Source organism: Squalius cephalus (assembly GCF_949319135.1).
Source record: "Squalius cephalus genome assembly, chromosome: 6".
Lineage (NCBI taxonomy): Eukaryota > Metazoa > Chordata > Actinopteri > Cypriniformes > Leuciscidae > Squalius > Squalius cephalus.
In genome coordinates, this window is record NC_137127.1 from 33,569,206 (window position 1) to 33,582,615 (window position 13,410).

General features: G+C 38.2%; 1 protein-coding gene across 2 annotated transcripts; it reads left to right on the forward strand.

Moving 5' to 3' along the window:
- Nucleotides 1-222: 222 nt before the first annotated feature.
- Nucleotides 223-12,765, forward strand: pdcd5 (programmed cell death 5). Of its 2 annotated transcripts, XM_079874248.1 has the most exons (6): nt 240-649; nt 1,386-1,429; nt 5,006-5,067; nt 12,290-12,381; nt 12,460-12,531; nt 12,626-12,765. In XM_079874248.1, exons 1-6 carry the CDS (start codon nt 584-586, stop codon nt 12,671-12,673), a joined length of 384 nt encoding a protein of 127 aa, XP_079730374.1. In that variant the 5' UTR covers nt 240-583; the 3' UTR covers nt 12,674-12,765. The 2 variants fall into 2 exon arrangements, with proteins under 2 accessions (XP_079730375.1, XP_079730374.1); XM_079874249.1 differs by lacking the exon at nt 5,006-5,067 and having other exon boundaries at nt 223-649.
- Nucleotides 12,766-13,410: the final 645 nt, after the last annotated feature.

Genomic DNA, 13,410 nt, shown 5'->3' on the forward strand with positions numbered 1-13,410 from the left:
TATATATGTGTATTGTGTATGTATATATATATATATATGATTTTTTTTATGTTTTGGTCATTGGGAACCCAAAAGGCTATTTCTGAGATGATTAGCTTTATAGTGCAATATATAATGTTACATTATTTTTTGCTTTTCGTCGGCTGGTTTCAAAGCGACAGCGAGCATTTTCTGTTTTGTTTTTGCCATAATTGGCACAATAACACAAAATGTTTTCGGTGTCTCATGGCGACATCATGTGGTGATTATGCAAATTTGACGTGCGATTGATTGGAACGCTAGTCGGAAGTGGGACATTTCTCCATTTCACCGCTGAAATTCCCAGCTCCGACTTCGTCTGGAACGCGGCATAAGTATGTTAGGAAAGGGATGATACAGTCTGAGCGTCATAAGTGTTAACTGCTAAAAAATACCGCCAAACTCTGCCTTATGAATGGATCGGTGAGGTTCGATCGCTCTGGTTGTGATTAATACAACCTGGACCCAACATAGCTTCATCTGCTGTGTCTCTCCATCAATAAGCACAAAACAGTGAACACACACGATTCGTCATATTTCTCTCTGGAAGATCTCTGTGTAAACCATGGCTGATGAAGATTTGGAAGCCATTAGACGGCAACGTATGGCAGAACTGCAGGCGAAACATGGGGTAAGAGAAACAGAGAACGCAACGACCAAAATATCGCGTTTTATAGCGGTAAATTGAACAGCACATGTCCGGCCCTTAAATATGAGTGAAATCAGTTTAACGTTACATCATTCGTGTTTTTGTTGCCTGGGCCGCACTAAAGTCCATCTCGCTCTCTAATATCTGTTCTCGTTCTCGAGCTGTTTTGTTTAATATCTGTTAGTCTAGTTCTCGAGCTGTTGTTTAGTAAACCGACAGCAAATTGTAGCCATTGAGCTAATCAAGTGTGAAATGTTATACAGGCTAAAAATATAAATGCTTTTTTTATATGTATATTCATGGGCTCCAGAGCTTCATACTGAACATAAGTTCAGTTATAAAGAGTTATTTTTATGATTTCAGTGGAGTAAACGGAAGCTAGCTAGCAGTGGCTATTAGTTAGGCTAAGGCTAACGTTACATCAAGCGACAGCCCTCTGAAATATTCATCCTAAAATTGCGTTCATTTAGAAATAAAGATGCAAAACTTTTATTTTTCTGCAATGTTAAGGGATACTTACCAGAAGCAACCATAACACATTTTAAATGTTTTCAAAACATGAAGTTCAATAGTCAGTCCTAGCATACATGGACGATTAACAGTCAAATTCCTTACATGGTTTCGTTTCTTAATTTATAGGCTTCATTTAGATTAAAAGTCTTAATTGGAATAGAATGATGAAATATGATTTGTGTGAATTTTACATATCTCCTTTTAGGACCATTCCAGTGACCAACAGGGGCAACAGGAAGCCAAACAGAGGTAACTTACAACAATAATAACAAACAAAAGTTTCTGTGTTGCATATGAAATTGTATTAATAATTATTGGTCTTTGGAAAAAAATTTAAACAATTATTTTGTACTTTTACATTACTGTTACTCAAGATCAGAAGGTCTCTTAAATTTGTTTATATAGTTAAATTTACACCTTACACCTTTTTAATAAAATAAAATGTAACGCTCAATTTGATTAAGGGATAATCCACGGCTAGCAGTGCATTAAACGATTTTAATGCAGGACGTGGAGGCTAAGAACTACCCGACACAAAGCGGAGTGAATTCAAATAGTTGTTAATGCAGTATATAATTTGCCTATAAAATTGTAGCCTAATAAAACATTTTTTTTTTTAAACAAGCAAATGTATTTCACAAAAATGACTGACACATACAAGTACTGTCCCACTTAACATACACACAAATTGTGAGAATATAACTAACACTGATGAATATATAGTATAAGGTATGTCTATTAAATATCAGTCACAAATAAGAAGTGTTAACAAATTTCATCCACGTCTTCCAAAATAAAATCATAGGATTATGTTTTTTTGTTGTTTATTTTACTGCACACTCCATGACCCACTCAAAATGTTTTTGCAACTCACTTTTAGGTCACGACCCACCAGTTGAGAAACACCGGTTTAATGCACAGCTAGTCATGGATTATCCTGCTTATACCAAGCATTGACAACTTAGAGGGCTTTCGCCATAGACAGTATATAAACTGGACACAGCGACCCCATTGGATTCAACGGAGGAAAGTGAAGTCAATTAGAAGCACTAACTTCCTGATGGTCGAGCGTACTGCGCAGACTCAAACTGAGCTTGACGACGTAGATGTGACGTGAGCAACCCGTCTGTCTTCTAGTAGCTGTGCCAAGCGAAATCTGAATCATTCCCTTCCGAAACTTGCAGAGACGGAGAGTGTGAGTAGGAGGTGTCCATGAGATAAGAGCAGGATAAACTTTTGCTAAGTATTCTGATTAATTATTTTGTCATTTTGCCTCCACGTCCCCCCGATTGCGCGCGAGCTTCTCCTCCTGTCCATACGGTAATTTTCTACTGTGCGACAGAGAGTCGCGTGGTTATGACGCAATCGTTAGCCTATTTTTACAAAAACTGCTTCTACGTGGGCCATAACGTAAGATACAAGGTAATGGAGCCTTGTATACATTTTCGTGTTTCTTTAGAAATAAATAATGGACAAATGGAGTCTTTAAACGCCTCAGATGTAAAGTTATTCGCTGTCAAAGTGACGCCAAAATGAATGGGAGTCAATGGGATGCTAACAGCAGGTGATGGTCTGATAGCCAATGGCGGCGCCCGGGGAAGCTTCAACATAATATGAAACGCTGCTCCCCTGGCTTTCGCACTGGGCACGTTTGCTGGGGTCTGAGTTTGAGCATGACTGTTCCCGGTGCCCCCCACAGCTTTGGTCTGGTTTTACACTCAACTTGATTCTATTGAACCCTGGTGCATTTGTGTTCATCTTACGTCATCACAAACATGCATGGCTCATGATAGAAAACAGAGCTCAGGTCAATATATTGTATTTTTTATTAATTTGGTGCTATTATGCGCAGCTGAGTAAACGACACTTGGGTTTACTGTATGTGCATCGCATTCTGATGCTTGCAAAAAGTCTCTTTTGAGGAGACAGTGGATTGCCATTAATTTGTTGTCCTGATTGCGCGCGTTATGCGCAAATACACTGCAGACTCACTTTCGCTCTTATCCAAGATAAATCAACAACACCATCATCCCTTACATTATTGAACTAAATAAATACGTAATCGGCTAAAACGCATGCGTAGGTTACTTTACTTCCTGAACAAGTGCACACCCGTGTCTGTGTTGTTTTCACATTCACAGCCAGAGTTTGAATGTAACCGAACTCAGACCACCTCCTTCAGGTAGATTCTGGTTCGGCACCCAGGTCCGCATGACAGCTTTCATATTACTAATTTCATGCAAACCATGCCCCGTTTCGAGCTAAACTGCCAGTGTGAAAGCACCCTTAAAGCTGTTATTTGTGTTTGCAGTGAAATATTTTACTGAAAGTATAAAAATGTCGGTTATTACAGACTGGAACACATGCAAGAGAGATTGTGCGAAGAGGTTGGAAAGTACCCTCATTTGTACAACTCTGAGACCCACGTTTCAATAGCGCACGCTCTCTGTAGGCAAGTTCACGTGAGCAGATGAGTTGCCATGAGAACGACTGACATCTCTATCCTTTCATACAGATTACATAAACAGAGAATATTTATTTTAGTTTTGAATTAGATAATTTAATAGCAGAGGCTTAAATGATTATAAAGATATATAGCTCATGCGTGTGTGACTAGTATTCGCTGAGTTTTGTTTAAGTTTAGAGACGTGCTCCAGAAAAAAAGTTCATGGGGACCAAGAGGCAGAAGGCACACCCTGTTTATTTTCTTTATTTTACAAAAGCACAATGTTTTGTTTCGATTGTAAGTGGACACATAAAAAAGTAGACATTTAACAGTTTAATTTTTCATATTTCTTAAGTTTGTAAGACCATAAAGGACAATAATATGGTAAAATAATTGTATTGCTTTTACAATAATTTTACAATAAAATTATGGCTTAAAATAATATTTTAAGTCTATTTTGCTGCTATGTGGAAAAAATCGAGCAAAACACACCGGCGCGTTTGTCGACCCCAGAGGATTAACGTTAGCCTAATAGGAAGGAACATAAATTGTGACTAAAAATATATGCTCACTCACATCAAGACGCCGCTACAGTGATGGAGTCCATGCAGGAGGAGCAGCATTTGGCACTGTGTCGCTTCTCAGCGTGGGCTGTGCTGTTGCAACTAGTAACACTATATCTACGTCCCATCCTAACCACTGTACTAAATACAGATAAAGCTAATGCTAAAAATCTACGCTAACTTGAAGCTATCCTAACTGATGCAATACTATGCTACTAACTAACTATGCTTCTAACAATACTACACTAACTGCGAATTAACTACCAAGGCTACACGAAATAATATAAATAACTATATAAATGCTATGCTGACTAGATGCTAATATACGCTATTCTGATCGTTTTCAATACTCGCAATTCCAACTCCTGTGGTTTTGACGGAACAAGATGCTTTTGTACCAAGGGCTGCCAAGGGCGTGATGAGCTCGTATCAAGGGCGTGGTGAGCTGGTGCCATCTTACGTCACAGGGTACCACAACTGCCAATAGGAAAATTCAACTGCAGTAGCCACGTTCAACCTGAAGAGGGCAGCACTCAGACATTTTACACCATATATTAGAATTAAAACCCTTTATACCCAAATGTCAAAAAATGTACTTGAATCAATGAACAGGACTAAAAAAGCCCCAGTCTTACAGATCATTAATTAAAAAAAGCTGTTTTGGGGTTCTGTGCTCCTGAATGTCTCTGTGTGTGCAGTGCGATCTCCGATCTCTTAGTGCGAGTGATGTGTGTGTGTGTGTGTGTGTGTATGCGCTTAAATGATGACAGTGCATTAATATAGAACAGTGATTCAACTCTATTGTTTCGTTCACAGAGAGACTGAAATGAGGAACTCTGTATTGGCTCAACTCTTAGATCAGTCTGCCCGTGCCAGGTGTAAGTCCATTTACAAACCTTTGACAAGCTATTACTTGTATTATCATGTAAGCATGTATTTAAATTTGACCGGGACAGCTTTGCCTTCGAATATTGTTTCTCTATTTTTAGCAGAAATTGTTCTCTGCTGTTGTTCCAAACCGATAAGGCTTTTGTTCATCTTTAGAAAACAAAGAAGATATTTTTTATATTCTTTCATCATTTTTGTGCATCTTATTGTTTAGTGGTGTAAGAAAATATCGATACACATGAATATCACAATATTATGTTTGACGATACTGTATCTATTTATTTGTTTACATCCAACATTTGTGTAACTGTCATCAGTGTTCTGTCAGCTTTTACTAGCTTAAATCTTCATATTTTTTATATTTACCCCAGGGCATTATTTACTTTTATAAAGGCCTTTTTTATCTTATTAAATGTATGCGTCATCTTTCATGTCAAATTCTTACATTTGAGCATTAAATTCAATGTTAATAATATGACTCTATAGGTCTGTTACTAGGGATGCACTGATACCACTTTTTCCAGAATGAGACCGATACTTTCATTATTGGTACTAGATGCTAATATACGCTATTCTGATCGTTTTCAATACTCGCAATTCCAACTCCTGACTCCCTACAGTGGTTTTGACGGAACAAGATGCTTTTGTACCAGGGGCTGCCAAGGGCGTGATGAGCTCGTATCAAGGGCGTGGTGAGCTGGTGCCATCTTACGTCACAGGGTACCACAACTGCCAATAGGAAAATTCAACTGCAGTAGCCACGTTCAACCTGAAGAGGGCATCCCTTTAATTAGCTTATGTGTCCGATGTTGTAAAGAGCAATACCATCCTTTACCTCGACAAGTTGGCTGAGTGAATCTGTGAGCTGGCGTGAGTGGAGGCGGGGCTAATTAGAATATTCATGGATCAGTGTATACAAAATGAAGCAAGGGTGTAGAGTTGCATTCAAGCTATTTTAAAGCTGCAGTACTTAACTTTTGGCGCTCTAGCGGTTATTAAACAGAACTGCATGCGTCTTGCGGAAGAACATTGTAGCCGGAGCTACTTTTCTCTGTTTGTCTATGATGAGTCACGCAGGTACTAGGCTACTCCGCAGCAGTACGACCCGAACCAGTCTAAAATAGTCAGAATATAAACACTTATTATTGGTGGACCATAGTGATTCAGGATAAGACCAAAAAACGGTTAGGAAAATGGATTCATGATGTACTCGCTCATTTTATAATTTTTGTCCCTGAGTTCAATATGCGCGATCCCCTTTTTCCTGAAAAATTTGATTAATTTATTCCTATAGGAGAGGAAGAATTTTGCAAACTTGTTAATTCATCTAAATCGACAACATGTATGTTAGACCCTATACCGACTAAGCTACTGAAAGAGATGCTCCCAGAGGTCATAGATCCTCTTCTTACTATCATTAATTCGTCTTTGTCTCTAGGATACGTACCAAAAACCTTTAAGCTGGCTATGATTAAACCGCTTGTTTAAAAAAACGCAACTTGATCCTACAGAATTAGTCAATTGACCTATCGCCGGCCCCTCCCCCAAAACGGCCATTGTCCAATCACACATCATAGCAACCGTTACTATGTGAGCAGGTCCGACAAACAAATTGACTCCAAGCAAGATGGTGAAGCGGTGCGCCCACGGCGTTTGTAAATTGGACACTAGATACCCCGAGAGATTGTCTGGAGGAGTTGTGTTCTTTCCATTCCCAAAGCCGAAAACAACGTGAGCGGTGCCTACAATAGACAAAACAGTGTGGACGGCCCCACTCCCAGTTAAATGTGTCGAACATTACGAAGCATAAATATGTCTGCTGGCTGTGGTATCGATGGCTACTTGAAGGTTTTTTTGTTTGTTTTTCTGATCTGAAAAACTATCCTATCTGTAACTCAAAAAACATAATATTGTCTGAACCGCGATTTTTGTGATCCGTTGCCCCCCTAATAAATATTATGGTAAGTGCATTATGAAAGACAATCAATGAAAGTTATTTAGATGCAAATTAAGGCTATGTCTGGTTAAACAGTTATTGTGTGATTTCGTTTATTGTGCTTTGTCAACTTGAAGCATGAATTTGAGAAAGAAAAACATTTTTGGAAGAAAATGCACCACATACTTTTGTCAACGATATAACGTTATAACGTTAGCTAAAATATAGTAAAAACTTTCAGTTCACCCTGCCTAATTGTAGTTGAAAAGTCAAATTAAACTTTATTAATGATAAACTGTGACTGATAAAATAAACTACAGCATCGAGAATATAACGTTAACTCCCATGTGTTTTGAAATTTTAGTCACATATAACGTTAGTGTTTATGCGAAAAAAAACACATAAGAAATTATTGCTGACAGCACTTTTATTTTCAGAGACAGTTTTTTCTTTCACACAAAAACACAACAGTGAGTGTCTTTCAATGCTTTTAAACACTTGTTTCCTTGTTCTTTGTCATATCACACATGATGTGTATGAACACTGGTAAGCATTAGCCTCGATAGAGACGTAGATAGTAGTCGTGTCTCCTTCATTGCGTATTTTTATATTTTGAATACATCCCTCCACTGCACTCTGTAACCCCTTTTGCCTCGATCTGGAGGATATCGCGGAGGTATTGCTCCAAAAAAGGTCACTGACACGCTCGGATATACCTCTTCCCGTCATGGCAATGTGTCGCGCTGGTCGTGTTTGACCATTTGTTTGTCGGACATAGCAACAGTAACTAAGGGGGGCGGGGCTCGGCGAAAGGCTAATTACAGGCGATCTCGAATCTGCCTTTTCTGTCAAATATATTAGAAAAAACAGTATCCTCACAACTGTGTTCCTTTCTTGAAAGAAATGATATCTGCAAGGATTTTCAGTCCGGATTTAGACCGTACCATAGTACCGAGACAGCTCTCAGAGTCACAAATGATTTGCTCTTATCATCCGATCGTGGTTGTATCTCTCTATTGGTGTTACTCGATCTTAGTGCTGCATTTGACACTATTGACCACAACATTCTTTTAAATAGACTTGAACAGTATGTTGGCATTAGTGGAATTGCACTAGCATGGTTTAAATCATACTTATCTGACCGTTATCAGTTTGTAGCAGTAAATGAAGAGATGTCTTATCGATCAAGTTCAGTATGGCATACCACAAGGCTCAGTACTAGGACCGTTGCTGTTCATGCTACCCTTAGTACATGCTACCCTTACCCATTAGGAAACATGGAATTAGCTTCCACTCTTATGCTGACGATACTCAGCTGTATATTTCTTCAAAACCTAACGAAACTTACCAATTCACAAAATTAACGGAATGCATAGCTAATATAAAAAATTGGATGACTAGTAATTTCCTACTTCTAAATTCTGAAAAAACAGAGATTCTAATTATTGGACAAAAAACTCCCACACGTAATAACCTAGAATACTGTCTAACACTTGATGGCTGCTCTTAAGTCTTCGTCGTCGGTTAGGAACCTGGGTGTGCTCTTTGATACCAATCTTTCATTTGAAAGTCACGTGTCTAGTATCTGTAAAACCGCATTTTTCCATCTTAAAGATATATCTAAATTACGCCATATGCTCTCATTGACAAATGCGGAACAATTAGTTCATGCGTTCATGACCTCAAGGCTAGATTATTGTAATGCTCTACTGGGTGGTTGCCCTGCACGCTTAATAAACAAACTACAGCTAGTCCAAAACGCAGCAGCTGGAGTTCTTACCAGAACCAGGAAGTATGACCATATTAGCCCGGTTCTGTCAACACTGCACTGGCTGCCTATTAAACATCGCATAAATTTTAAAATATTGCTGATTACTTATAAAGCACTAAATGGTTTAGCTCCGCAGTACTTGATTGAGCTCTTAACGCATTATAGTCCTTCACGTCTATTGCGATCTCAAAATTCTGGCCAGTTTATAATACCTAGAATATCTAAATCGACTGCTGGCGGTAGATCCTTTTCCTATTTAGCACCAAAACTTTGGAACAGTCTTCCTAACATTGTCCGGGAAGCAGACACTCTCTGTCTGTTCAAAGCAAGATTAAAGACACATCTCTTTGACCTAGCATTCACATAATACATTATAGACTTCTATAATTCAATATTAGGCTGCATAGATTAGGTCAGCTGGAACCGGGAACACTTCACATAAATCCTGATGTACTCGTTACATCATAAGAAGAATGGCATCTACGCTAATTTTAGTGTCCTTGTTTATCCCGAGGTTTTCCCGCAGCTTGCCGGATCCAGGCCGAATCTAGATCTGACGAAGGACCTTCGCCTGGACCCGATGACAACGCAGTGCTGAAGTGCCAACTAGTCTCTCCCTATGGAGGATCCCTTTACCACTCTACAGATAAAGCGTTGTTGGGAAAATTCGTTTCACGTACCTACCCCGAAGTGACAAAATAAAATAAAATTCTGTATCAAAATTTATAAGGAAAGACCAGTACTTTGTTTAGGCTTGGTTTGTAGGGAATAACAAACCTGCGCACATATATTCAAACGCACATAACTATAGAACCAATTCTTAATGCGCATGTGAACGCCATCAGCGTTTATCACAGGTTCGCTTTTAAAGTCTGTGTAGAGAGAATGGTGTCGTCTTAGCGGCCCCTAATTTAATAACAAATGATCGTTGTGACGGAAGCGAATCAATCAAAACTAACTTTAGATGGAAAATAACTTTATTAAAGAACTGCTCTGTTACCTTAAATTATACGCTTATCTCTGTAAAGCTGCTTTGAAACAATCTACATTGTTAAAAGTGCTATATAAATGAAGATGACTTGACTTGGCTCAACTATGTTTAACTCCATATCATCTCTGGTCTGTTCTCACGCACTAAGCAAGTATTTGTGACCCGTGCTGGCAAAATGAGTCGGAATGCGCATGGGCCAATTACGAGCTGCAGGCAAAACAAGTGAAAAATCTCAATTTTGGTCAAATTTGAGGTTTTCTTAAAAATTTGTTCATTAAGCTAGTGATCCCAATGCTCTAAATAGTGATTAAACATCTAAAATTATCTTTATTTGTATGTTTTCTGAGAGGTGTACCTTCCTGAATCTTTCTTTTGTTTTAATAATCCATTGAATGTTTTATTTTTCTCTGCTTGCTTTTCGACTACTGATGCTTCCCCTCAGCACAAGTTTGGTATCGTTGTAAAGTGCAGAATTCCAACTTTGTGAATATTCATTCACATTCAGAAATTACAGTATTTCAAAATATTTGTCTTGGAGTGTATTCATGCAAACATTATCTGTTATGTCTTATGCCTGGCTCACACTACAGGAGTTTTAAAATCCCTAACCGATTGAAAAATCTGGTTGCAGCACACACTTAAGGAGAATCTTTGCAGATTTTCTTCCCTCAAATCTTTAACATGCTCACACTACAAGATTTGAAAATCGCGGCGCATCACACACTACAAAATGTTATCAAGATTATCGTGCCAGAGTGAGCGCCTCACGCGATCTCACGCTGCAGATCTGAAGCGGAAAAGCACGTAAACACAATATCTGTCCTTCATATCAAATCATATTTGTGAAAAGGTAGCCGTGACCAAGGAAAGCGAAATCTTTCAAAAATCATCCTTTTAACATTTAAGGATGTCTAATGAATGGCGTCAGCGCTGTTCAATACAATGAATCAATGCCATTGATCATGAAGTGAGGCATCAGCTTCAGCGTTGCCCATGCGCCGCATTGCTGTTCAGCTGAGCCTTGTAAAGTGGAACTCAAAGTTCAAATTAAATATTACAATAATTAACAGCTTGTTTCATTACATCTATCTTTGAATGAATGTGCTTTTTTTTTTTTTTTTACATTTCTGTTGAATGAACAGTTTAATGGCTCACTCAAAGACTGCTCCTTCCCTCCACCTGACGGCGTAACAATGTAACTGGACAGCCGGTCTAGAAAGCGCAGAGACTATCAATGCCAATACTGATGAAATATCAGCAGAAAGTCTCTCGTAAAGTGAGATTCAAGGAACTAACTGTTATATAGCAATGGCCTAACAAGCTCATTGTCAGGTTTATGTTGTGGTTATTATATTATGTGGACCCGACCCATATTTTGACATTTGTATCTTCATTTTACTCCACTTCGTTTTAACATGCTTTTTAGTTTCGTTTTCATTACTGAACATGTACTCGTCTTCGTGACTGCTGACCACAGCATAACACTTATTTATTTAGCAATAAATAAATGGAGATAAAAACGTATATCGTGCTGTTGAGTCACTCAAAATTACCTCAAGGGAAATTCATTCACCACGACAGCCCTGCTTGTTTCTTATTGGCTATTTTGATAGTACTGATGTAACCACAGTCTTGCTCATCCCGATTTAAAATCCTAAATATCAAACATGTTTGATGTGATCGGGGCGAGCCCGATTTGTGTGAGAGCAGATCGGGAGGTGCAAGATTCAATCTGTGTACGCCTCACATTACCAGATAATCTGCGCCGAACATCAGAACCGATCGAGGTCATCGACAAGGTTTTTTCTCCGATTCTCGGGAGGGAAAAATCAGGGATAAATAGGCCTAAAACTCCTGTAGTGTGAGCCAGGCATTAAGTGAACATTTTGTTAACTGTTGTGAAAAAAAATCTTATGTGTAACATTATATTAGATCTGTCCATTTTACAGTAGCTGTTTTACAGTCAATTAAGTAATTATAATATCAATAATTACTGTTTTACAGCTACAGTAGCAGTCTCATTAATGTTAATCTAACAATTGTGATATCATGGGGAAAAAAGTTCAATATATATTTTTCCTATAGATACTTGGTTTTGACTTGGTGTGTATGAAATTTGGTGGTATTATCAGGGATTTTAAAGTATGGTTGCTTGATGATTTTGTTTTGGAACCTTCAGAAAACTTCAAATAGATGCAACTCAGTCATTTTTTTTTTTTGGTCTGATTCCAACAAATCATAAATCATTTTGAAGATTTTTTTAATAGATGTATGTGAAAATAGCCAAATTTTTGGAAATTTGCTCATTGCGATTATTTTTGACAACACGGGTCACATTTTTCTGTATCCATTTACTATGTTTGATGTGCGTTATGCATATGCATTGATTTGCGTTCTGAAGATGAACAAATGTTTTATAGGTTTGGGAAAAAACATGGGGGTGAGTAAAAGATAGAATTTTTATTTTTGTATGAACTTTTAATATTGATGATGTTGCTTCTGCTTTTTCTTTAGTGAGTAATTTGGCTCTTGTAAAGCCAGATAAAGCAAAAGCAGTGGAGAATTACCTGATTCAGATGGCTCGCATTGGACAGCTTGGAGGAAAAGTAAGATGCCAGATGAAGCATCATTAATAATGTGTTTTAGAATGTACATTTTTCTAGCATCGAGTGTTGTATCTTTAGATTACAGAGGCTGGATTAATAGAGATCCTGGAGAAAGTTAGTCAACAAACAGAGAAGAAAACAACTGTAAAGGTAAGTACTTAGCTATCATTAAAAATCTGTTCTCAAGATTGTAAAAATGAAAGTGTAAACATATGTTCTGTGAATGTCTCTGTTTTGTTTCCAGTTTAACCGACGTCGGGTAATGGACTCCGATGAAGAGGATGATGACTAAATGCAGGTGTCACAAGTCAGCTGGGTTTCTGTACTCTCAGTACTTTTGGTACTCTGGTGTGACTGCTGACCAGGGCATGACTATGACTGTCAGATCAATTGTCCAGCCCAAAACACAATCACGGCCAAAGAACTTTGATCTGTGGTGATACAGGAACTCTTCATTTAAATACGGTTTCTGTTTTAGTTTAGTGTCTTAGATTCTCTTGCATTTTTCTTTGCCTCAAACAACACATTGCAGCAATGCTGCTACATTTTTAGAGACTTGTTGAAAATACGGTGGACATTTCTGATCTATTGTTATTGCAATAATTGGAACTGGCCTCATATTTTTGATTGTGTGGACTTTTTTTGAGGAGACATACAACTGTTTACATAATAAAAGCCTTAAACAAAATTTTGAGAAATTCTTGTTAAATCAGTTGCTTTGCTTGTCTCACACTGTGTACTATATTTACATTTAGTCATTTAGCAGACGCTTTTGTCCAAAGCGACTTAAAATTTAGGACTAAATTAAGCGGGTCATCGCGAAAAGGCAAAAACAACTGTCGTAGATTTTTCCCTAAACCTAACTAAGTCCTATCTCATCTGACCTAAGTCTACCTGGGCCTATAATATTTATACTCTTGTGCGTCTACACATTGACGTCAGGTGAGTCTAATTTTATACTCTAGTGCGTCTACTCATCGACGGCGGCTGAGTCTAATCCAATACCCTAGCGAGTCTACGCATCGACGT